Source organism: Acomys russatus, chromosome 19 (genome assembly GCF_903995435.1).
Source record: "Acomys russatus chromosome 19, mAcoRus1.1, whole genome shotgun sequence".
NCBI classification, from domain to species: Eukaryota; Metazoa; Chordata; class Mammalia; order Rodentia; family Muridae; genus Acomys; species Acomys russatus.
The window spans coordinates 30133581-30159395 of NC_067155.1; the positions used below are offsets into that span (position 1 = coordinate 30133581).

General features: G+C 36.7%; 1 protein-coding gene across 1 annotated transcript; it reads left to right on the forward strand.

Moving 5' to 3' along the window:
* Positions 1 to 343: 343 nt before the first annotated feature.
* On the forward strand, positions 344 to 15987 carry LOC127203321 (vomeronasal type-2 receptor 116-like). The gene is made up of 6 exons (XM_051162104.1): positions 344 to 564; positions 4474 to 4765; positions 5153 to 5968; positions 8114 to 8341; positions 9925 to 10048; positions 15053 to 15987. The coding sequence occupies exons 1-6, from the start codon at positions 344 to 346 to the stop codon at positions 15985 to 15987; spliced, it is 2616 nt and encodes an 871-aa protein (XP_051018061.1).
* The last annotated feature ends 9828 nt before the right edge of the window (positions 15988 to 25815 follow it).

Here is a 25815-nt window from a genome sequence, read left to right on the forward strand (position 1 = left end):
GTGCAGAGCTCCGGGGAGAGGGGATCCCCAGAGCATGCGCATGAGAGGGGAATAGAACAATGAAAAGTCAGCAAATGCAAGGCAACCCTGGTTACAGTTACAGAGATATCTCTGCACTGTGACTTGCCCTCAGTTGTCTGGGCTTTGCTTCAGTCCGTGCCCTGGATGAGAACTAGTGTGTATGTTCAGGCCGAGAGCATGAAGTAACAGTAGGAAGCATCCGAGGAATGCGAGTTGTTCTCAGACATTGCTGAAGTCTGCGCCTGTTTCATGATCTAAGTCTGTATTCTCTTTGGATCAACCTAGATGCTGCACATTGTCTCTGTGTAGTGAACATCCTGACATGTTTTTTCTCTTGTTTTGTCTCATCTTCCTCCTGAAGTCTGTGCTTATATCAACGGAGCTGAATCCCTATAACTGTTCCAAGTACTGGAAGCCCAGCACCTACAGGGAAGCAGACGTAATTCTAGGTGCATTTATCCCCATGTACATCACAATGGAACTGACCCAAAAGATCAGTATACGTTTCAACAGAAATCCATATGTGCTATGGGAAATCTTTATGTGAGTACTTGTGTGAATGTGCTAAGGATGTCATGACCACAAGACAGCTCATGCTCTGCTGTATATATGGAATTCCATTGTGAATAATGAACTAGAGATAAATGTAAAAGACAGTGTCAATCATTCCTTCTTCTTTATGTGTCTACAAACATTTCCATTTCTCTTCCTCATACTTCTAGTCAGGAAGACATCAGAGAGAGAGAGGGAAACCACCAAATTTTGTGTCTGCTCCATGGTGTAATTTCATGGTCACTCTTATAAATGTTTAAACACATTAAATCAAGTATGTCAAGGAAAATGTCCACTCTGCTCACCTTTGTTTGGGCATGTAAATTTTTTATGTTTGAAAACCTGTTGTTGTTGTTGTTGTTTTTTTTTTTTTCACAAACTTGGAGAGTTTTTGCTAAAGTGAAATTGAATATCTCCACCTCCTTAGTACAAATCTTAGCATCTCCTGTTCCATATTCTCTGGCTTTAGTCTCTTTACAGTATCTCAGAGTTTGGACACTGTGGTTACAATTACATATCTTGTTTCTCACCTAGGTGTTTCTAGATGCTTGTTGTTTAGAAGAGTTAGTAGAGATATAGGTGAGTTCTTAGGCACTTATAAACTTAGAAATATTTCTGTAAGTCAATTAATGTCAACCTGAATAGACTTTTATGATTCTGGATTTATAAACCTTTGTCAAATATTTAATGTTAGTAAGTAATACTTCTCACATTCAGAAATTTTATCCCAGTAACATACACACTATGCTATTGCAGACCTATTTTTTCTAAAAATGATTTGAATTTAAGTTGCACATAAGCATACTGTAGTTTTTAGCTATCAACAATCTTTTATTACAAAATTTAACCTGACATTTTGTTAAAGATTTACAAATATTGAAATCACACCCTAAAAGAATTTACAAATCTTGAGATATGGAAAGTATACAAAATAGTCCTAGAAGTCTTGAAATTAATTTTATACCTTAACTGAATATTTTTACTCCATTAATTTATTTATGATGTCCCTTTCCATCCTAATTACAGCTCCCCGTTCTCCTCCAGTCTCTCCTTTCACTCGCCAGTACACCTCATTCGCCCCTCTTCTTCTCCTTACAAAGAGGCAGGTCCTATATGGGTACCAATCAGCCCTGGAACAGTTAGTTGCTACAGGTTCAGGATCATCCTTTCCCACTGAAGCCGGACAATTCAGCCTAGCAATGGAAATGGGATCCAAAAGCAGACCTCAGATTGCAAAATGTTCAAGTCTGTAAGAGTAGGAAATTTTTGGACAGTTAAAGAAACACCAAAAATGAAAACATAAGATTAGCAGCCATATCCATTTTGGGAATAGTTTGCTTTTGAGGTATTATACAAACTGTTTTTCCCATGCTTTTCTGCCTTGTTCTCCTCCTTGCCATGTGTTCCATTGGGCAATCTGACATAGGGGATATTTGGGAAAAAAAAAAACTATTAAATAGAATGCTTAGTTCTGGAGGTGAAAGGCTGAAACCCAGTTCAGAGCCACCTTATTTACAGAATAGAACAGCAAAAGACAATTATTCTAATAATTCGCTCATATATTGCATTGTGATGGCAATTTTCCCTTACCTCCCCCTTTTCAGAGTCTTTTCACATCTCCAGATCCACACTCCCTGCGCCTCATCTCAGAAAAGAACAGGTCCCAGAGGTCCATCAGCACTGCATAAGATGCTCCAATAAGGCAAGGAGCATACCATAACACCAAGGCTGGAAAACATAGGCAAAAAGTCAGAGACATTCCCAGGAATCACTATTAGAAATCTCACAGGAACTCTAAGCTTCTCCACCATAGTATATATGCAGAAGTCCTAGGTCAGACCCCCACAGGTCCCATAATTCCTAGTCTGTGGGCAGTGTCTCTATACCTCTGGTTCTTCTAATCCTTCCTCCCGTTCATCACAGAGCTCCACAGTTGTGTGTGTGGCTGTAGGACTCTGCATCTTCTCTCATTAGTTGCTGGATGAAGTCTCTCTGGCATATGATGATGATTACGCCAGAATCCAGTCCCAGACCTCACTGAACACAAGACAAACTGTAGTTTAAATTTTTGTGGCTGAGTTGATATCCCAAGCCTCCATTTAAGAACTTGCCTTGGTATAGAAGATGGTAGATTCAGGGTTTGTGTATTACTAGTAGCATTAGTAGTGTTACTAGAAGAATTTTCAAGGGTTAATCTAGTAGATTCCATGGAGTTTCAATTGCAAGAGATTTTAATCTGTTTATTAGTGATAATATAATAAAAATTACATATAAGAATTAACATAGAAAAAAAAAGAATTAACATAGGTGCTACAAAATTTCTACAGTAATGTATGTAGTCATTTTCATATATTCTCAGGAAAGACAAATATGGAAAATATTGTAGGTACCTTTCTATATTTTTGAGAGCCTCCAAACTAACTTCATAGGGACTCTACCGGTTTGCTTTCCCCTAAAATCAAATATATGCCAATATTTGTTCTTATTTTTGTTATTGCATAAGTTGAAATCTCAAAAAACTTTTAAACTCATGGGTAGATTGGAGACAGGTGTGGCTAGGAATAGGGTTTCCAGGACAGGATTGTGGTTATAGTAGTGAAATCTTGAAGGAAACAATTTAAACTGTGGGATATTTCTGAGGCAAGTAAGGAACTTCTTGCAGTGATTGTTAAGGATAATGAATCCCTTTAAAATATTTCTCAGTCATTTGTATTTCATCTTTTCTAAACTCTTCATTTTCTTCCATGGGTCTTAAATTAGGTTTTGTTTTCTCTAGTTTCAAGCCAACCTTTCTTTATAGGGCATTGGGGCATCTGTTAGCTGTCATCTCAACGTATCTGGCTTGGGGTCAGGTGAGAATGTTTGAGATGCAGTCTTGAGGCTACTTACTGATGATGTGTGAGTGAGAATTTCTAGATTGTCAGAGTTTTTTTTTTAAGCCTCTTAAGACAATAATAAACCCTTTCAGGAGTTGACTGGTTCTTACTGCCCAACCTGACGAGATATCCTGACATCAGATGTCTGTGACAGAATTCCTTTAGTAATTCTAGGTGGTAAGTGATGGTGGTTAAATAGTGTGGGGTGGTGCTACATGTGGGATGTCATCAGGGATCCAGAGGCATGAAGAGGAGGTGGACCCACTATTCCTGGATAACATACTATAGTAACCCAAAATGTGTCTATTGTGACCTGAATCAGGATCCTCCACAGGACCGGGAAGTATTCATAACATTGAGTCATTTATCAAGCCTCTGAAATACTATTTTACACAGGTTTGTTTGTTTTTATTTTGTGTATTTGCTTATCTTCTACTTCTTGAATATGTGTAAATGCCACATGTGTGCCTGGTGCTCACAGACGACAGAAGGAGACCTTATGATCCTGTGTATACTGAGGACAGATGCTAACTTTCCTTCAAGGGGAGGGGGCAATGTGGCTAGATGCTTGGCCATCTGTCTATGCCACAAAGCAACACTTTAATGCTAGAAGTGCATATAAACAGACTTGTTGCAATTTTTATAAGTGACTGTGAAATTGAATGATTGTAAAATAGAAGCACATGAAGCTCATATTTACATTCCTGATGAACATCTTAGTCACTCTTCAGAATCAAAATACAGGAACAGAAACAGCATTAGCACTCCCACACTCAACAGTTATTGGACACAGACAAGCGACACTTGAACTCACAAACGCACTGCAAGAAAACAATTACCAGAAATAATTCAATTTCTGAATTCAGGAGTGAGACCGTGCTGTTCCTGAGTTGTTGTGTCTCAATCACACAAGCTTTACATGTCTAGGAGAAGCCAAGCTAAGACCTCTGTTTTCCTAAATTTGATAAAGAGTTTGGGAGAAAAATGGACTGACTGTACTCATCACTCTGTTCCTCTGGTTTAGGTTCAGATGGAAAAACTATCAATATATGCTGACCTTATACTTTGCCATTGAGGAGATCAATAAGGACTCACACCTGCTCCCCAATGTGACCTTGGGTTTCCACATCTACAATGCTTTTCTTTCTAACCTAAAAACCTTGGAGGGTCCTCTGATGTGGCTGTCTGGAAGGAGTGAGTATATCTGTAACTACAAATGCAAAACTCAACACAAAGCTCTAGGAGTTCTTTCAGGAACCATGCCTGAATTTTCTGCTGCAATTGGAACACTTTTGGAACTCTACAAAGTCCCACAAGTAAGTTAGGAAAGTATTTTTTCTATAATCACATAGCAAATCTGACCAATAAAAAACAGATATGTGGTTTCTATTTACTGTAGGCAGATTTAAAATAACAGAGAATGAATTGTCTTGATATGGCAATAATTAACAGTGTAAAGAACATGATGAAAAGCATGAGAGGTAAACTCTGAGTATTTCTAAGCCATCAGGTAGTAGTAATTATGATTCTATCTCCAAATACTGGAAAATATAGTATGGATTCTCAGGCTGCACTTGCTCATAGGTCAAAGTCTATTACACAGATATGTAACTAAGCAAGCTAAATGTAAACATGTCATAATTCATACAGGGTGACAACTCCTAATACATAGACACTCATAATCACCTATTTTGCTTCTTTAGGTCACATATGGACCTTTTGATACTGTGCTAAGTGACAAAGGTACATTCCCATCCCTTTATCAGATGTCTCCTAAAGACAGAGCTGTAACCCAAACTGTCATCTCTTTACTGCTACACTTTGGCTGGAAGTGGGTGGGGCTTTTTGTGGCTGATGATCTGAAAGGAAAAGCGTTCCTTTCTCAGCTTAAAGCTGAGATGACTTCAGAAGATATCTGTGTGGCTTTTACACAAATAATCCCAGTTAATTGGAACTCTGGGGAAAAACATAGAGCTGGTATTGTGAACTTGAACCAATACACAGAAGTAAATGTAGAGGTATTCTATGGTGATGTAGATGACCTCCTTGTTTTCTGCCTTCAAAATAATGTATTTTTAAAAGGAAAGAAAGTGTGGATCATGGCAAAGCAACACTTTACATATTTAGAGACTATATTCAATGAAAAGAATGATTGGATAAACATTTTCAGAGGAAGCTTCTCATTTTCAAAGAAGAGAATGATCCCTGGCTTCAAGAACTTTCTTGAGGCTCTTATTCCATCCCAGTACCCAGGAGATTTATATTTCTATAAATTCTGGGTTGACAATTTTTATTGTTCTCCTCCTGATTTGCTATGTGGAAATCCTATACCCTGTCCATCAAACATTTCTCTAAAGCGTAAGCAAGAAAACCATGATGTGATGACTATTTCTGAGCCCAGCTATTCCATATGGAATGCAGTGTATGCAGTGGCCCATGCCCTCCATAACATGCTGTTGTACAAAACAGAACTGGGATCTCATGAAGACATAAGCAACAGCCAGCTTCTACCATGGCAGGTAAGCCTCCCTCGTAAGCAAGGGAAGCATCAGTAATGTAAATTATTAGTATGTAATTTACTGTGGTCAAGAAATTAACACATTTTCATCTTATATATTAAAGGTATAAATTAATATGGAAAAGGGTTCTCTCCTAGTGTATGTGTATATATCTGTAATTATCTTAGATTATTTTGGGACTAAAAGCAGATTTGAAGACATTACATTTGAATGAATTTCAACAATGTTTCCTAGTGTGGTAAAATTTTGTAAGACATAAATATAATCAATGCCAAAATATTGGAAGTTCAATAAACAAAATTTGTATATTTTCATGGAGTATGTCCATTGCCATCAGATACAGATATATTGACTATGTCCAAAGCTTCTATTTCACATAAAATGCAATCTGTAGCTTATAACACGAGACCATGCTTAGAATTTTTTGTGAAAAAAGGAGCCTGTTCTAGAGTCATAAGTAAGTGAATAGTAATTGCCTTTACAAATTAGTCTCAATTAGGTAAAATGAAGAAAAACCAAGACTGTGCTTACATTATTAAATGTTAAAACACAGACTGTGCTAATGAGCCTAGGCCATATCTTCATAATAAACGGACATGTTTGGGGCTTAAAACAATAAGATATAAACCTAGAACACATTTATACACATGAGCCCCAATGATGACTTTCAAATAAGGTATCATCAAGAATATTGAAGAACAGGCCAATTGAACTTTTAATTTAATCAAAGATAGATGAATACAAAATAAATTTGAGATATACAGTGTAATATGTAGTTCTGAACATAATGGAAAGCAATAACATTTGACATATACATTGATACAGTTTGTGAACATGACTTCCCAGAGATGTGATATTAGGTCAGTTAGTGTGTCCCTTGTATGAATAATTAAGAACAGTTCTTTAATAACAGGAGTTGTAATTAGGTAAAACAACATTTATTCTCAGAAGTTGAATTATTAAGCCATTGTATTAAGTCAGGTATGTAATTACAGCATGTTGGGGCAAGGGATGACTCAGCAGTCAAGAGCATTTGCTGCTCTTGCATACGACATGAGTTAGGTTGTAAGCACACACATTATGGCACACAGTTGCCATTAAATCCAGTTACAAGGAACATGGCATACATGGCTGCCCCATGTGTTTACAAGGCATACACTCTGTATACATATGTACATACATTGGGGCAATAAACAAATTAAAAATAACACAAATATATGGGCCACAGTTTTCTCAGTGGTTAGAAATACTTGTTGCTCTTTAGAAGTCCCAGGTTCTATTCCTGATACACAGATAAAATGTTACAACTGTCTGTAACTACACTTTGGGGAGACATGCATTCTTCTGGCCTTCAAAGGATCCAGGCATGTCTGCAGTACACATAGACACATGCAGGAAGAACATTCTTTAAAAAAAAAAGCAGAATAAATTAATCTAAAATAAAAGGAAATGTTTTTAAGCCTCAATTTAAAGCACAGAAAACTTAGACATAATTTTGTCTCACATACTGTGCATATCAAAGTTGGAAGTCAAATGTGACCCAAACGAAATCAAAGAGGAAAGAAGGACGTCTGTGGTTCTCTTTTCAGTTAAGTACAACTGTCAGGCACATTTTGTGCATATTCAATACACATTTTTCGTGACTTTGAAGCTTTGCTTAAACGCCTACTAATATCACACCCAGTAACCCTCTATATCTGCATAACTAGCTATGACTGTCTAACTAACTAAAAACATACACACATGTTCACTGTGTGGCATGAAATGGGCATGTCTTACTACTTATGAACGCACTGCGATAATGCTGTGTACAGCTTTACTCAATTTTTATGCTAAAATAGGAAAAAAAAATTTCTGGTGTTAGGGAAAGACACGGGACATTTTTCCAACTAAGAACGTGCTCCATACTATGCTAGGTCCCAGCCCTTAGAGAACACATCTACTTGTGCTCAGTAATTCTCGCATTGCTGTCATGGGGAGAAATGTTCATTTCAGTAAAAGAATTGAGGAGACACCTAAAGAAACGAAGACTTTTCCAAAAGAAAGCCATGTCAGAGAGAGAGGTAAAATAAAAAAAAAATTTTAAAAGAGCATCCACCTGTAATTTGTATGAACCACTCCTATCCAAATGATGTCTCTCTTCAGCTGCACCACTTTCTGAGGACAATCCAAGTTACAAACGCTGCTGGAGATGAAATAAGCTTTGATAAGAATAATAATATTATGGAAAAATATGATATACAGAACTTTATGGAATATACTAATTACACCTCATTACTAGTTAAAGTAGGAGAGTTTGTCTCTAAGAGTCCACAAGATCAAGGCTTTTTTATCAATGAAGTTCTGATTAAATGGCCAAGCAACTTCAATCAGGTCTGGAAATTTTCAACATTTAACTTGTAGAGAAATTTTCGTAAAGGATTATTAAAATTGATTGATATATCTTGGAAAATTTTAAGTAATTATTATATTTTAAGTTCTTAGCTTTATTGTGATTGTGAGCTTGTACATGTGAGCACATGTTATTGTTAAGAACACAGACGACACTGGTTATCTTCTACAGTTTCTCTCTCATTTGTTTTCAAACAGGATATCTCTCTGAAAGCCTTGCTTTATGATTTTGCTGTACTCAGTGGACAGCATTACGTAGGCTCTCTCTATCTTCATGATCACAAAGTTTGGATGGCAGATTATATTTTTTGTCTACATCCAACTTTTGTTTCCATCCCTTCAGGATGATCAAACTCAGGTTTTCATGCTTCTTTGGCAAGCATGTTAAATACTAAACCTTCTCTTTATTTGTGTTGGATGACTGTAAATCAGAAATAAACCATTAGAATGATGTTAATTGAATTTGAATGTGTGTGTTCATTAATGATGCAGTGAATAAGTGCTTATGGTTATATAGGTGTGTGTGTTCTTATGTATATACATTCACTGCACAAAAACATATTTATATTATTCATATATTGGTATTATACATGCATGCTGATGCTAAGTTAATCATTCCATTAACACAACTCAACTCAAGCATATCAATATTTTTATTATGTTGTGAGTTAGCATAAACAAGAAATAAATTATGTATTTTTGACAAGTCATTTGTGTAAGAAATGTATATGAGCTGCCCAATATCTGTGTTAGGAACTGTTCTGAGTTTTCTCTGTAAGAGCAGCATGGATTTTTAACTGCTGAGCCAGCTCTCCAGTCCCATCTTCCTGTTAATCTGTAGATATTTAGGGTACAGAAACTGAGTCTAAATCAAGGCAGAAAAGAGGTCTAAGGAAAGAAAGAAATATGCCTGTCCTACACAATTTCTAAAATATAACAAACTAAAGTTGTGTTAGAAGTTTAGTAGTTCATGTGATTAAGAATGCAATTGGTGAAAATCCTAAGTGATAGCATCACTATTATTTGAATGAAAAGGCATCGAACCAGTCTTAGCATTTAGAGTCCCGGTCGAAAGTCACAGCTACGGTTCATGAGTCAGTGTCTACAAAGTATTAGGAGAAGCAGTGACCATCCAGCCACATTATCTTTCATGAAAAAAATTGAACTTCGTCCTGCACTTGAATCAGATGCATGAGTGTTACTGCGTGATTGGAACTATAAAGGTAGAAATGGATGAGGCAAGAGTGACTAGGTTTTTGGGCTGCCACCCAACTGTTCCCATTCCATGATCCTACAACGAGGAGTTCTGGCTTGCCGCCTCACAGCAGAGAATATATGAATATTCTACATGGTTCACAAACACTATGCTGATGTGAGTCACAATTTGGTTGCTATAAAGGAGTGTTGAACATTAAGCATTGGGAAGTAGACTAACTACAAATGTACATTCTATGCTCCCATGTAAGAACCTCACAGTTCTTTAGGATATGTACATTTATGTTGGTTAGCTTAAAATATTTTAAATAATGTGCAATATTATGACCTGTTTTTTGTGTTGCCCTCAGACTCCTCAATCTGTATGTACACAGAGCTGTGGTCCAGGATTCTGGAAAGTTCTACAAGAAGGAAGACCTGTCTGCTGTTTTTCTTGTGGATTTTGTCCAGAGGGGCACATTTCCAACCAGACAGGTTCAAAATATTATTGTTTCTCTAACTGCTTCAGAATGCAGGAGAAAACTAAGAAATAACTTTGTTGTCATAATGCAGTGCTGTTCTCCACATCTCTTTCACTCATCCCCATACCCATTAGTAATCACTGCAGATGCCATGCAATTAGTGGAAGTTCTCCTGTTATTGTGACATCTGTACCCTCCTTCTAGAACATGATTTTCCTGCAAGAAATTGTAATCTCAAATCTTGCAGTAATAATATAGGCTACCCATTAAATGTGAGCGCTCCAGTCATCCAGGATCACTTTGTATCTTGAATAATCAAGGCTAATAATTCTTCCCTGAAAACAAAACCCAAGGACAAGGAGATGTGGGACTTTTCTTTAAATACAATACAATTGGTATTACATTTACAACATTTACGGTTGTCATTTTGAATATCAAGAACAGTAGGAAATATACCGCTTTGTAAATGAATATATGCCTGCCTGTAGATCTTTGTGGTCAACCATAAGATAACATATACAAATAATATTATATGGGCTGAGCATGTTTATTGATGAATACAAACACAGACACAGACACATACACACAAAACAGAAATACAATATTTAATGCAATGAGACCATGAATTTTGTGACAAGTATAAGGCAGGTCCAGGAGAAGGTTTAGAGATAACAAGAAGAGGGAAAAGAAGATAATTATGTTATAATTAAAAATTTTTAAAAACCTACTAAAAATCTAAAACAGAAGGAAAATACAACATTCTGATAATAATGACAATGTACTATTTAAATAGTATCTTTAAAAAGGCCAACCCTTAAACAACTATAAAACAAAAAGAGAACTCTATTGCAAACAGCAAAAAGTTGAAAGATTAATTAAATATTTTTATTTTCCATAATATCTAATGCCATTATACATTAAATTCCTTGCAAAGTGCTATGTTATTGTCCCCATTGTAGTGGAATTAACTTTTGTTTCCAATTACAAAGAATAATTAACAGATATCTGCAGGTAAAAATAAGATTTTAAAAATATACCTGTTATTTTTCATAGTGTATCTTATCTTCTTCCTGACTGTAACCCCCCCTCTATCTGTGTGTATGTTTGTGTGTGTAGATTGTGTTGTAACTCCCATTCTCCACAGAGCAATCTAAGGACTATGCTGATTCTTAAAGTACATCTTGCAATACATATTTGGGTTTCTTGGATTTGCTTTCATTTTATTTTGGAATATTAGTATAATTGTTTTATTTCTCATTTTCTTTCCTTCCATGTGAAACATCTCATATACACGACATAGCACTTTCGGACTGTGTGGAATGTGTTCTTAGGGCTGACTCTTTGTTACTGACTGTTTCCTGATGTGCTCTCCCCTGGTGAAAATCATTTGTGCCTCTCTCAGAATTGCTTAGTTGTCTCTTGTTCTTTGCATAGGCTTGAGGCCTTGTGGCCATTCTCCTGAGCAATTTGTCATGTCTGTTGCTGTTCTCCCAGTGCAGTTGCCAAGGTTTAGTCAGTCAGGCTGATGAGCGTTATGGGAGGATCTTCTGATGTTACGAGGAGATGCAATCTCAGAGGAAATTCTCTGGTCCTCCTATTCCACTTTTTAATCTATAGTGTTCCATAAGCCTTAGGTGTGAGAGGTGTATCCGCTGGAGCTGTCCTCCACACTGCTGTGTTTTCATTGCTCCGTAATGGTTTACAAGAATGGTTGGCAAACAGAAGTTTCCTTGTTGAGGGTTAAAAAACTTATCTGTGGGTATAAAGACAAATGTTTCTAGATTCTTTTATGTATTGTGTAGACTTAGTAGATGAGTGGTTTTAGTTTTTCTTCCAAAACTATGACTTTACTAGCACTGAATACTTAGGTTTCAGGTAGAGTCATGTCTTCCCTATGTTAACCTGTTAGTGAATCCAATGTAGGGAGATGTTGGTTACTGCCAAAGAATGCACAGCAATCCTGCACCCTTAGTTTTTTCTGCCATGCTGGTTATTGATATGGTTCATAGTTGTATGAGCTGGTTAGACTGTTGGTTGCCTCTCCTTTTTTGAATGCTTACATGATGTCTTCTGTTACAGTGAAACTAGATCTCTAGGTAAAGTCCTCAGGTCAGTTCCAGCTCATGGGTCTCACGACCCTGATTCTGATATACATGATATATTTTGCAGTAGGGACTGACTTACCTTCACCCTCTACAGAACAAACAAGCCAATAGCAATAAATACTGTGTATTAGGAGTTTCTTAGATTCCTGGCCAAACACTCAAAAAAAAAAAAAAAAAAAAAGATTTTGATGTCTGATACTGGAGGTTTTACAAGAAGCCCTAGTTATGGATGGAACAATATCACCCCAGATGAGAAAGATTTACTAAATATATGTATGTATACATATAAAGATAATTAAGTTTATTGTGAGGAGATTTTAGGTAAATAGTAATCTTGTGAGTTTTTTGTCAATTTCAGACATCTGTATTGATATTTTACACACCTCCCTCCTTCATTTGCACAACCCCTCCTTCCTTAAACCAACCGGCTTCCACCCACTTTCCCTATCAGACCACTTATTTTTTGAAGCATATTTACTGTTGTTTCATTCTCTTCCTACTTATTTCCCTGTGTTGCCACCACAATGAGATTTTACTTCTTTTGCATTTTCTCCTGTTGGTCGGTTCTTCCTTGCTATTCCACTCTCTCTTTAACACAGGCCCCTGCTCTTGCAATGGTCCTGTTTACTTTCTTATCTTTTGCATTTTCTCCAAGATATGTACTCACATTTGAGGATTTGGAGCTTAGATATTAAAGAATATGTGGGGCCTGGAGAGATGGCTCAGTAGTTAAGAGCGCCACCTGCTCTTCCAAAGGTCCTGAGTTCAATTCCGAGCAACCACATGGTGGCTCACAACTATCTAATGTAATCTGATATCCTCTTCTGCAGATAAAGCACTCATATGCAATAAATAAAATAAATAAATCTTAAAAAAAAGAATATGTGATATTTGTCTTTGATTCTGGGCTTAATCATGCAATATGATCTTTTCTAGTTTCATACATAAACCCAGAGACGTCAGGATTTTATTTATTTACACATTAGAAAGATTGGCTATAGATCTTTTTGCAATGTATGGAAGAACTCTGCTGTAACTTCATCTAGACACAGACTTTTTGAAACCTTTAATCCCTTCTTTCTTTTTTGGTAGGGAGATTTTCTTATTGTTTGAGTTGCAGTAAGGCTATGCACATCTTCTCCTATGGAGGATACACAGGAGAGTCCAGTTCGTGTAAAGGAATTAAATAGCAGGCAAAATAGTCAGAGACAGACCCCGTTCTTGTTGTTAGGTGTCCCCCATGAAAACTAAGCTAAACAACTATTACACATGGTTAGAAAGCCAAGATCCACCCCATGCATGATCTCTGACAGGTTTTTCATTCTCTGTGCACCTGTGCCAGGGGCATCTTTGGAGAGCTTCCCCAGAGTGAAGAAAAGAGTCAGAGGGTCTTTGCTAACAGAGTGGTCCTCAGAGATTATAAAGGGGAGAGGGGAGGTCCAAGCACGATGGTTAGGGGAGTCTCACAACTTTATTATTACTGCTCCAATTCTAATTTTTTTTTCTTTTTCTTTTTTTTTTTATTAATTTATTCTTGTTACATCTCAATGTTTATCCCATCCCTTGTATCCTCCCATTCCTCCACCCCCCCCCCATTTTCCCATTATTCCCCTCCCCTATGACTGTTCCTGAGGGGGATTACCTCCCCCTGTATATGCTCATAGGGTATCAAGTCTCTTCTTGGCTACCAGCTGTCCTTCCTCTGAGTGCCACCAGGTCTCCCCCTCCAGGGGACATGGTCAAATGTGAGGCACCAGAGTACGTGAGAAAGTCATATCCCACTCTCCACTCAACTGTGGAGAATATTCTGACCATTGGCTAGATCTGGGAAGGAGTTTAAAGTTTACCTCCTGTATCCAATTCTAATTTAAAAATCTAAACAATGTCTCCTCCAAGAAAAACTCATTTGATATATGACATCCAGCTTTAAGGCTGGCTATGTTTATTCTATAAGAGCGCTCTAAACCAAAAGTACCTGTATCAGTCTTTTTATGAATAGTCAATACTAATAACTAACTCTTTTTACTCTTTGTATATTCATTTATGCTATAAAGTATGAAAGATTATTTTAGTCAGACTATGTTATTTACTATGATTTATTCCTTGAGGAGCGTACATTGTATTACTTCCTACTTCAAAATGCTTTTCCAGAGAGCGCTAGGCCTATAATAAGGGGAAACATTAAATGTATAACCTAAACCTAAAATTAGAACAAATCCCACAATTATTTATGAATTAATACAAAAAGAAAAGGTGTCCTGCACTGAGTCTAAGGATGTCAAAGAGTATAAAAATTTATTTGGAATTCCTTCACCTGAGAAAGATTGGTCTGACCTTATAGCTGCAATTTGCTGATGAAAGTGTTGCACACTCTTTGTCAAATCAGGATTATTTCCTAGGCCAAGGATCTGAGATCTAACTTGTTCTCACCATACCTTAGGAGAATTACCCAGAAGTGGGTTAACAAATTTCAACTTAATTCATGAGCAACCAAAATAAAAAAATAAAAACTTATCAGCGTATGGTGGTAGAATCAGCCATGTGTATTTTGATATGCTGACGTGAACAAAAAACATTGTACACATGTTTAGAAGCTCAAAGAATGAATAAAATCAAATAAATTTAAAATCTCTTTGTGGATTCCATGACAATTTTCTTTATCTGTACAGAGTAATCAGGATTTCACTTTCACTCCCTTACAAAAACAAGAATAAACTTGTGAGCAGAAGGCTTATTCTTAAGTAAACAAGATGAATAACACAAATGGGATTTATAAATATTTCATGTTCTTGGAACTATCAAGAAGTAGAATATTCCAGGTTACCGATATTGAAAAATAGTCTTGATGAGCTGAATATGAAATGAGTAAATAATTGTGTAAGCTGAAATGTTGACTCACTTCCTCCCCACAGATCTTCAGAAATGCATCCCTTGCCAAAGACAAGAGTACCCAAACCCTGAGAGAAACCACTGCCTGCCCAAATCAGTGACCTTCCTGTCCTTCGAGGATCCTCTGGGCATGGCTCTGGCCTGCATAGCTCTGGGCTTCTGTGTCATCACAGCTATAGTGTTGGGGATCTTTCTCAAGCACCAAGACTCACCCATTGTTAAGGCCAATAACAGAACTCTCAGCTACATTCTGCTCATCTCCATCCTCCTTTGCTTCCTCTGTCCCTTTCTCTTCCTTGGCCGCCCAAACACAGCCGCATGTATACTGCAACAAATTGCATTTTCACTTGTGTTCACACTGGCTCTTTCCACTGTTTTGGCCAAAACTATAACTGTAATTATGGCTTTTAGGGTCATGAAACCAGGAAGGACAATGAGAAGGTTGTTTGTCTCAGGCATCTATAACTCTGTCATCCCCATCTGTCTCCTGATCCAATTTATGCTCTGTGGAGTCTGGCTGGGAACTTCACCTCCCTATATCGACACAGATGCACACTCTGAACATGCTCATGTCATCCTTTTATGCAACAAGGGCTCAGTTACTGCTTTCTACTGTGTGCTAGCATACTTAGGGACCCTGGCCTTAGGGAGTTACACTGTGGCTTTCCTGGTGAGGAATCTCCCTGACACTTTCAATGAAGCCAAGTTCCTGACATTCAGCATGCTGCTGTTCATGAGTGTTTGGGTCACCTTCCTCCCTGTCTACCACAGCACCAAGGGCAAAGCCATGGTGGCTGTGGAGGTCTTTTCCATCTTGTCTTCCAGTGCAGGTCTGCTAGGGTGCATCTTTTTCCCAAAGTGCTACATTATTCTCCTAAGACCCGATAAGAACTCTTTGAGATGCTTTAAAAACAAGAGACATCATATAAAAAATTATCATTTTGATGAGTTAATTTAGTCTCTACAACAAAACCGGTCATAATACTAAAATTGAATTATTTACCTACCTTTTCAGAAATGTATATTTAAACAAAAAATAAGGGCCTTTTGCTTCACAGACTCAGACATGGCATTTCAAAATAGAAGCTACTGCTGAAAATACATTTTAATAAGATATGCATGGTACTTATTAATTTGTGGATAATATAAATATTTATAACTTAATTACACAACACTAATTGCGATAAATAATACATAAGCTAAATATTTGCTCTCTTTGTCCATTTTTAGTGTATAAGGGCTTTGCTTGTCATTTGAGATTCTTTTATGGAACAGGTATAGAATATCTATACTATGAATTATCTACACAACAATACTTCTAATGACTCTAAGTACAGAAATGCAGTTTAAATGGACAATATACAACAGTCACTTTAATAAACCAGAGTAATGTCCACATAACATCCTCATATTAGCATCAGGCAAGTAGAGATCATCATTCACCATATAATATTTTCTTTACAACAATTATAATGACAGAAAAACCACAATCAATCACAGTCATAATTCTGGAAATCAGTCACCCCTGATACACCTACAAAACAATCCCCGCATCTAAAGTTCAGAGAACAAGCAGAACAACGGTCAACATGATTACAAAAAGCAGAGGATCAGAGTTTGCTGTCAAAGTGTGCTTCCTCATACTGTCTCCTGTTATAACCATAAGACTTTACCAACACACCTACATACACACAAAACAATCCAGATAACGCTAACACACATACCAAAGTGCTCCAGGAAGAAGCCACAGGTTTCAAATTCTACAGAGAATTAGTAAAGCCTGAAAGTGGGAAAAATAGTCTTTTCCAGAAAGGAGCACAACAACCTGTTAATTATTAACCACCAAACAATCATCTTTGAAAATGTACATACAAAAAAAACATCATTAGACTGAGCAGCTTATATTACGCTAACAAATAATGCGAAAAGAGCATGAATTTGAAAGAGAGACAGGAGAGATGTTCGGGAAGGTTTGGAGGGAGGACATAAGAAGGCAGAAAATGATGTCACTACATTATGGTCTCAAAAATGAACTAAATATTAGTTTATGATTTCAAAATAAATTATTATTCAATATTCAAAACAATAGAGTTTTCTGGTGAATGGATGATGCTAGGAAAATTCATACTGTCTGAGGTAATTGAGACACAGAAAGACAAACCTTGCATTTTCTCTCTCTTCTGAATTTCCTAACTAAAAATTTGAGCTTGTGTACACTCAGGTGTGAATCCATACCTTGCGGTAGTTTAAAAAACCAGGAAAGTAAAAGTGATGATTTCCAGTTGGAAATGGAGTTTTTCTGGGAGCAGTAGGAAGTAGAAAGCTATAAGAGATTTGAACGAGGAAATGAGAAAACATGATGGGGTTATAATAATTAGGAAAGATAGAGAAATAAAGGAGGGAGGATATCTGAAAAACTATTATGTAATCATACTAATAGTTATGTACCTAAAATATTTCTAGTACTTTTATGTTTGGGTACAAAAATAAATTTTAGTTTAAATGGAACTTTGCCAGCTGTGATGATAATGGTCAGGCCATCTGACTGAAACTCCGACACCAGGTGTTAGAAGTCCACTTTTGAGTTATCGATAAGGTTTGTCTAAGAGGCTCCTCAAACATTTTATGCTATTGTTATTGACCCCTTTTTCCCAAATGTGGAAGGTATAGTCCTACAGCTGAGGACAACGTGCACTTCAGACACAAGCCTAGAGACATCTTAGCTGAAACTGACTTGAACACACCCACCCTGATGACTAGCATTCACTTATCAGAAGTTGCCATTCAGGGTTCCAAAAGGAGGGAATCAAGCAACACTCCTCACTTGATTTGATGCCTATGAACCACAACTATAGTCAGCATCACACAATAACCCTAAGGAAGAAGCAGTGGCACACATACCTTGCAGAAACCAACTGGCAGGATTCCTAATGCCATTCCTCCTGCATTAGAAACCTCTCTCTGTAATTGAGAGGGAAGGGGTAGAAACACTGCAAGACACAGAGGATCAGGGACTTTGAAATAAGATTTAATCTCCTCTTAATATAAATTTCCACCTAAAGAAGATGTGTGTGTGTGTGTGAGATATATATATATATATATATATATATATATATATATATATATAGAGAGAGAGAGAGAGAGAGAGAGAGAGAGAGAGAGAGAGGATATTACAATTGAAAATAGATAAAATTGGTAAAAAGAATAAATAAAATCACTAGTGTCTCTTTGTTTATATTTGAAGTTGATGAGATTTCTTGAAAATCCATGCAAAAGAATGGTGCACTATTGTCCCTCAGTTTCTACGGTTGAGGAGCTGTAAGAACAATTTAGTGTACCATCCCTTTTCATTCCTTAAAGTCCCCGATAAAAGACTACTCATTCACTGGTCTCATTTTTTCTCACTTTTCAGTCGAGGTCCAGCCTGGAAGGTGTTGCAGTACTGTCCTCCAAGCTGTGTTCAGCAGAGGAAAGGTTCGGTGTTCAAAGAGATTCTCAGTAACATAGTGCTAGGCAAGTCTGGGCTACAGGAAATATCACTTTAAACAGAAATGTATAAAGGAACAGCACTTTAGGAAAAGGAATATAATTCTTAATGACTGGAAACATTGGGGAGTAGAAACAAATAGAGATTACAGCAGTTATACATTAAAGAAAATAACGTTTTAAAAGCAGCGATTGACATTTTAAAAAGATAAATGTAACTGAAAACACAGTTAATTTTACTGACTTTGAAAAAAAGGAGTAGGCCCTTCCCTGGTACAGCTAAATCCATTCCTAAGATACGGAATGACCTTGGCTCCATGCACAAGGTTAGATACTTCTATCTGTAGTTCGAAACACATGGCTACATTCAATAAGTGGCCTGGTCCTTAAACCTCTGCCCTGATATATCAGGATTGCACATATCTGCACAGCAGAGTTCCATAATAAAACCTTCAATATTCTTTAGATCAAGCTAACCTACCTAAATTGTAAACCCTCTAACCTGGTCTGCTATCATTCATGTGGCATGAACGAATACACGCTAGGCTTTACAACACCACTCATTCTCTCCTATTAGATTTTTATTCATAATGGTGACCCAGGAAGCTGACTGCCTTAAACCTCATTGTGTATTCCAGCTTTTGTCCAGCCTGTTTATTCCTCAAGGCATGTAATAAACATTTCCTCCATTTCTGGTCTGAAGCAAGAAGCCCTGCTCTACATGCAAATTCCTTTCTTCTCATTGCAATAGGCAGTCCACTACATGACTCAAAGGGGGTAATTTTAAAATACTGTTGTGGTACAGACCTCTAATTTAAAAATTTAGGAGGTTTATTAATAAAGTCAGATAGGACATTGCCTTTTGGAGAAACAGACTAGAATCAAGATGACATGAGTCAGAATAGCTTGTTACAAAAATATGTTTCTAAAGAGCTAGAGATATAGTTGATCTAGAATTAATATACCTGTCCAGGAAGAAATCACTCAACACTTTAGGAATTAATAAAGAAAAATTCTTTAAAAGTAGAGTGCATTCAGCTCTGGCTACTGCTAAGAGTAGCAAATGTGGAACCTATTTTGAATACTACAGATGCTGTCATTGTCACCCTTCAGTCTCCTTTAGGTTATGGCACCAGGTTACATTTTGAACAATCCAAATAGTGATAGGCCCAGGATCATCCTCTCACACTGAGGCCAGACAATGCAGCCTAGCTAGGAAAATGTGATCCAAAGCAGACATCAGGTTGCCAAAGTTTTAAAGCCATATGAGCAGGAAGTTTTCTGAGAGTGAAGGAAAACCAACAAGGTTAACATAAGATTAATAGCCATAACCCTTTTGGGAATAGTTTGTTAACTATTATACAAACAGTGTCTTTCCTAGGCAATTCTGTCTTGTTCTCTTCCTTGTCATAGATTCCATTAGTCCACCTGGCACGGGAAAGATTTGGGGGGAAAAAAACCTATTAAATAGCACATTTAGGCTTGGAGTTTGAAAGTCAAAACCCAATACCACAGCCCTCTTATTTATAGTGTAGAACAGCATAAAACAATTATTGAAATAATTCTCTCATATATTGCATTTTGATGGCAATTTTCATTCACCTCCCCTCTTCTGAGTCTTTTTCCTCACCTCCTCATCTCCCTAAATCCATACACCCTCTGTCTCAATCTGGAAAAGAACATCAAACACAGCACAAGAAGCTCCAATAAGGGAAAGTATATACCTTGACGTCAAGGCTGGAACATGTGGGCAAAAAAATCAGAGACATTTCTGGCAATCATTCTTAGAGACATGCCAGGAACACCAAGCTTCTCAGCCACAACATGTACTCAGACGTCCTAGGTCAGACCCTGAAAGGCCCCCATAAGTCCTAGTCTGTTGATTCTGTGGGCAGTGTTCTCACAGTGTCTCTATATCTTTTCTTCTTCTGATCCTTCCTCCCGTTCATCACTGGACTCCACAGTTGTGACTCATGTGTAACTGTGGGACTCGGCATCTTCTCTCATCAGTATCTGGATGAAGTCTCTCTGATTCATGATGATTATTGTGTGAGAATCCAGTCCTACACCACACTGAGCACAGAACAAACTATAGTTTAAATGGTGTGGCTGGGTTGACATCCCAACCTTCCAATTGAGAACTTGCATGAGTATGTAAGATGGCACATACAAGATACATGTTTGGAATTACTAGAAGAATTTTAAGGATTAATCTAGTATATTCTGTGGAGTTTCCATTGCAAGAGGTTTTAATATATATATATCAATAATTAATGATAACAAATCATATAAAAATTAACAGAGATGCTCCAGAACTTCTACAGTTGAGGATGTAGTCCTTTGGGTATATACCCAGAAATTATAAATAAGAATGATATCTTCCTACATGTTATGGAGCCACCAAACTAATTTTCATAGGTACTATGCCGGTGTGTGGTTCCCTAAACTCAAATATGTACCAACATTTGTTGTACTTTTTGTTCTTGCGTAAGATGAAATCTCAAAGAACTTTTAATTTCATGAGTAGATTGGAGACATTTGGGGCTGGAAACAGATGATTCCTGCACAGGGTTGTGGATGGAGGAAAAAATTATGAACGAATCAATTTGAATCTAATTCTGAGGCAAGTAAGAACCTTCTTGCAATGGTTGCTAAGGACATTGAATACATTTAAAATCTTTCCTGGTCATTTGTATTTCATCTTTTCAAAACTCTGAGTTTTCTTCCATATGCTTTTATAGTGGGTTGCTTTTTCTAGAGTAATGTTAATCTTTCTTGAAAGGGCATTGGGACATCTATTTCCTGTTACCTCAACTTATCTAGTTCTGGATCAAGTAAGAATGCTTGAGATACAGGCTTGAGGGTACTCAGTGTTGATGTATGAACTGTTTAGCCTAGACTGTTTGGCAGGGCTTTTTTTTTTTTTTTACAGACTCTAAAGACAATAATAAACCCTTTCAGTAGTTGGCTTGTTCTTACTGCCCAACTTAAGAAGGCATCCTGACTAGAGAAATTGTGGAAGGAGGCACAATTCTTTAGTAATCCTAGGTGGTAAAGAATGGTGATAAAATAGGGTCCTCCAGTGCTACATGTGGAATGTCAACAGAGATCCAGTGGTTCATTGGGTGTTGCAAATTGTGTCATAGAATGATGGATGGCTCAACCCTTTCCAGTTGAACAGAATTAATATAGTTTCTCATAAGATAGAGAGATCTTATGCTAGCATCTTAATACCACACTTGAAACCTCTAGAACAAAAAGAAACAAAAGTATCACAGATGAGTAGATGGCAGGAAATAACCAAACTGCAGGCTGAAATTAACAAATTGAAACAAAGAGAACAAACAAAAGAATAAATAAAACATAGACAAATTTTGTCTTAACTAACTAAAAGGCAGAGAGTATAGCCAAGTTAACAAAATCAAAAATGAGATGGGAGACATAACAAGAGACATTAATTTCCCTCATGTGCTCTTGTGCAACAATAGTCAATAAAATATTAGAAGATACCATGATCATGTAAGCTGTGTCTAATAGATGATTCAACATATGAAAATGTCCTATATGATTACATTTTATTACTGTTGTTAGGAAGTATAATGGATATATATACATACATATATATATGCATATATACATACATACACACACACAAATATAAACAACTGCTCTCAGCCTTCAGCTCAAATGGTAAGAGAGAGAAATAAATTTGAGAGTCTATGCCTGTTAACACAATGTAAATTATTACAAATTCCATCTTCCAACATTGAAGCAGTTTCATGCAGTTTTCATAGTAACAAAACAAATAAAGCTATAAATCAAATACATTGGTGGAAATATCAGAGAGGAGGTCACAGCAAGATGGGGAAAGTTATTTTTCAGGCCTACAATGCTATCTGATATTCTTCTAAGCTTTTAGACAATCAGAAGCCAGTGGCATACTCAGTTACTACATTCCAAAATGATTTCATTCATTAGTTATTGGTGAATTGCTGAGGTGTCCAAGAAATGGCTATTCAAGGTACTATCTGTAGCCTAGAGGATGCTAATGAGCTTCTAGAATTGCAACATTCCAATTTCTCTATATCAATGAAGTTCTGATAGCCAGTCTTTGCAGACACAGCTCTTTCCACGGTTCACAATGATACAAGTATATATTCATACAGTTGAATATTTGGTATTGGATAATCCATGGGGGAGACTAATTCTCCCTCTGTCAATGCTTGTTAGTTGCATATTTTTGACCAATAAATTATCTCTTAACATAGCATCTAGACATAAACCTCAGATTAATACAGTCCAATCAAACGACATTTCTTAAAATAGAATTGTTCCTTGTTGGAGTCCATGCAGGAAGAAGAGCAGAACAGCTCTAGAAGTCATGGAATATGGCCCACTGGTTATCATACCAATGAGGGTCAGTGAGACATAACCCTGAGAAGTGCGTGTCATAAGGACTGTTACGCATCATATCTCTCCTTGTTTCCCTTGCAGTCCTCATAATCCTCCTAATATATGAATTGTGTGAGTACTTTATGGGGGAATTCCAGCCACTCACTGGGCAATATCAGTGGCCCTCACAATAATAATGCTTAATTTCTTCCAGGTATTCCTGCTGAAGTAGATTAATGACTCAAACACCATCATTGAAGAGAACCTACAGAGATATAGATTGCTATCAGTCCCAACTACCCTTAGAAAGAATTTGGAAAACTATATTGTTTAGCAGGTTAGATAAAGATGTTTTTTTTCTAGTGGCTCTAAAATAGAAAAATTTTACGGAAACTATATTGTTTAGCAAGGTTGGATAAAGACATTTTTTCTAGTGGCTCTGATACAGAAATTCTTAGGGAACAATTTGAAGTTAAGAAAAAGTACACTCTTAATATTAATGCTAGGACTTTTTGAAGGATTTAGTTTCTATAAATTCTTTCTCAGCCCCTTTGTCATTTGTGTACAGGACGGCTACTGATTTCTTTTAGTTGGTTTTGTATCCTGCTACTTAGATGAAGGTGTTTATCAGCTATAGGAGTTCCTTGGTAGAATTTTTGGAGTCACTTGTGTATATTATCATATCATCCATGAGTAGTGATAGTTTGGCTTCTTCCTTTACAATTTTTATCCCTTGATCTCCTTTAGTCATCTTATTGCTCTAGGTGGGACATTAACTACTATATTGAAGAGATACAGAGAGAGCAGACAGCCTTCCCTTGTCCCTGATTTCAGTGGAATGGATTTAAGTTTCTCTCCATTTAGTCCGATGTTGACTATAGGGTTTCTGTATGCTGCCTTCATTATATTTAGGTATGTGCTTTGTATCACTGCTCTCTCCAGGACTTTTAACATAAATGGATGTTGAATTTTGTCAAATGCTTTTTTTTGCATTTAAGGAGGAGACCATGTAGTTATTTTTTCAGGTTTTTTTTTATATGATGAAGTACATTGAGAGATTTCTGTATATTGAACTATCCCTGCCTGCCTTGGATGAAGCCTACATGGTTATGGTGAATGATAGTTTTGATGTGTTCTTGAATTTCATTTGTGAGTATTTTGTTGAGTATTTTCACATCAATGTTCCTAAGAGAAATCTATCTGAAATTCTCTTTCTTTGTTGAGTCTTTCTGTGGTTTAGGTATCAAGGTGAATGTGGCCTCATTGAAGGAGTTTGCTAATGCTCCTTCTGAATCTATTTTGTGGAATAGTTTAAAGAGAATTGGTATTATTTCTTCTCTGAAGGTGTGGTAGAATTCTGCACTGAATCCATCTTGTCCAGGGCTTTTTTTGGTTGGAAGACTTTTGATGGCTGACTCCATTTCCTTAGGTGTTATAGGACTATTCAATTTGTTTGCGTGATCTCGATTCCATTTTGGTAGTTGGTATCTATCAAGAAAGTTGTCCATTTCATGTAAGTTTCAATTATTGTGGCATATAAGCTTTTGAAGTAAGACCTGAAGATTCTTTGGAGTTCCTCAGTGTCTGTCATTATATCTCCATTTTCATTTCTGATTTTGTTTATTTGAATATTCTCCCTCTGCCTTTTAGTTAGTTTGGCTAAAGGTTTGTCTATCTGTTGGCTGTTTTTTTTTTTTTTTTTTTAAAGAGCTAGCTCTTGGTTTCTTTCATTCTTCCAATTGTTTTCTTTGATTCTAATTCATTGATTTCAGCCTAGAGTTTGATAATTTCCAGCTGTCTATCCCTCTTGGGTCTTTCTGCTTCTTTTTGTTCTGGACCTTTCACGTGTGATGTTTAGTTGCTAGTATGGGATCTCTCCAGTTTCTTTATAAAGGCACTTAGTGTTGTGAACTTTCCTCTTAGCTCTGCTTTCATTGTGAACCATAAGTTTGGGTTTTTTTTTTTTGTACCTTCAGTTTCATTGAATTATAGGAAGTTTTTAATTTCTCTTTTTATTTCATCCCTTGCCCAGTTGTCATTGAGTAGTGATTTGCTCAGTTTCCATGAGTTTGTGGACTTTTGGTTGTTTCTTTTGTTGTAGAGTTCCAGCTTTAATTCATGGTGGTCTGATAAAATGCAAGATATTATTTCAGTTTTCTTGTATCTCTTGAAGTTTGCTTTGTGATCAACTATGTGCTCAGTTTTAGAGAAGGTTCTGTGAGGTGCTGAAAAAAAAAGTATATTCTTTTGTATTTGGGTAAAATGTTCTGTAGAAATTAGGTCCACTTGTTTCATGATGTTTATTAGTTTCTTTGTTTCTCCCTTTAGTTTCTGTCTTGATGATCTGTCTAATAGGCAGAGAGGAGTGATGAAGTCTCCCATTATTAATGTGTGGGTTTCGATGTGTGATTTGATCTTTAGTTATGTTTCTTTTATGAATGTGCATGATGCTGTATTTGGTGCATAGATGTTCATAATTGAGACATCATCTTGGTGTGTTTTTCCTTTGATGAGGATGAAGTGACATTCCCCAACTCTTTTGATTTGCTTTGGTTGAAAGTCTATTTTATTAGATACTAGAATGGCTACTACACCTTGCTTCTTGGGTCCACTTGATTGGAACATAGTTTCCAAACCTTTAATCCCAGGTAATATTTATCTTTATTGCTGAGGGGTGTGTCTGGTATGTAGCAGAACGATGGATCCCATTTTTGTATCCATTTTGTCATCCTTTGCCTTTTTACTGAGGAGTTGAGGACATTGATGTTAAGAAATATTAATGATCAATGGTTGTTAGTTACTTTTATTTTGATGTTGGTTTGGTAGAGTATGTGTGTGTTTTTGTGTTATGAATTGGTTGATATGTAGTTATTTACTTCTTTTGTTTTCCTGGGGGTAGTTAGCCTCC

Bases quoted from the DNA above. Each gene is read 5' to 3' on its own strand.
- LOC127203321 (XM_051162104.1), top strand. From the start codon at position 344: ATGTTTTTTCTCTTGTTTTGTCTCATCTTCCTCCTGAAGTCTGTGCTT. The intron at 565-4,473 runs GTGAGTACTTGT...CCTCTGGTTTAG, and splicing joins GTGCTATGGGAAATCTTTAT to GTTCAGATGGAAAAACTATC. The intron at 8,342-9,924 runs GTCTGGAAATTT...TGTTGCCCTCAG, and splicing joins GGCCAAGCAACTTCAATCAG to ACTCCTCAATCTGTATGTAC.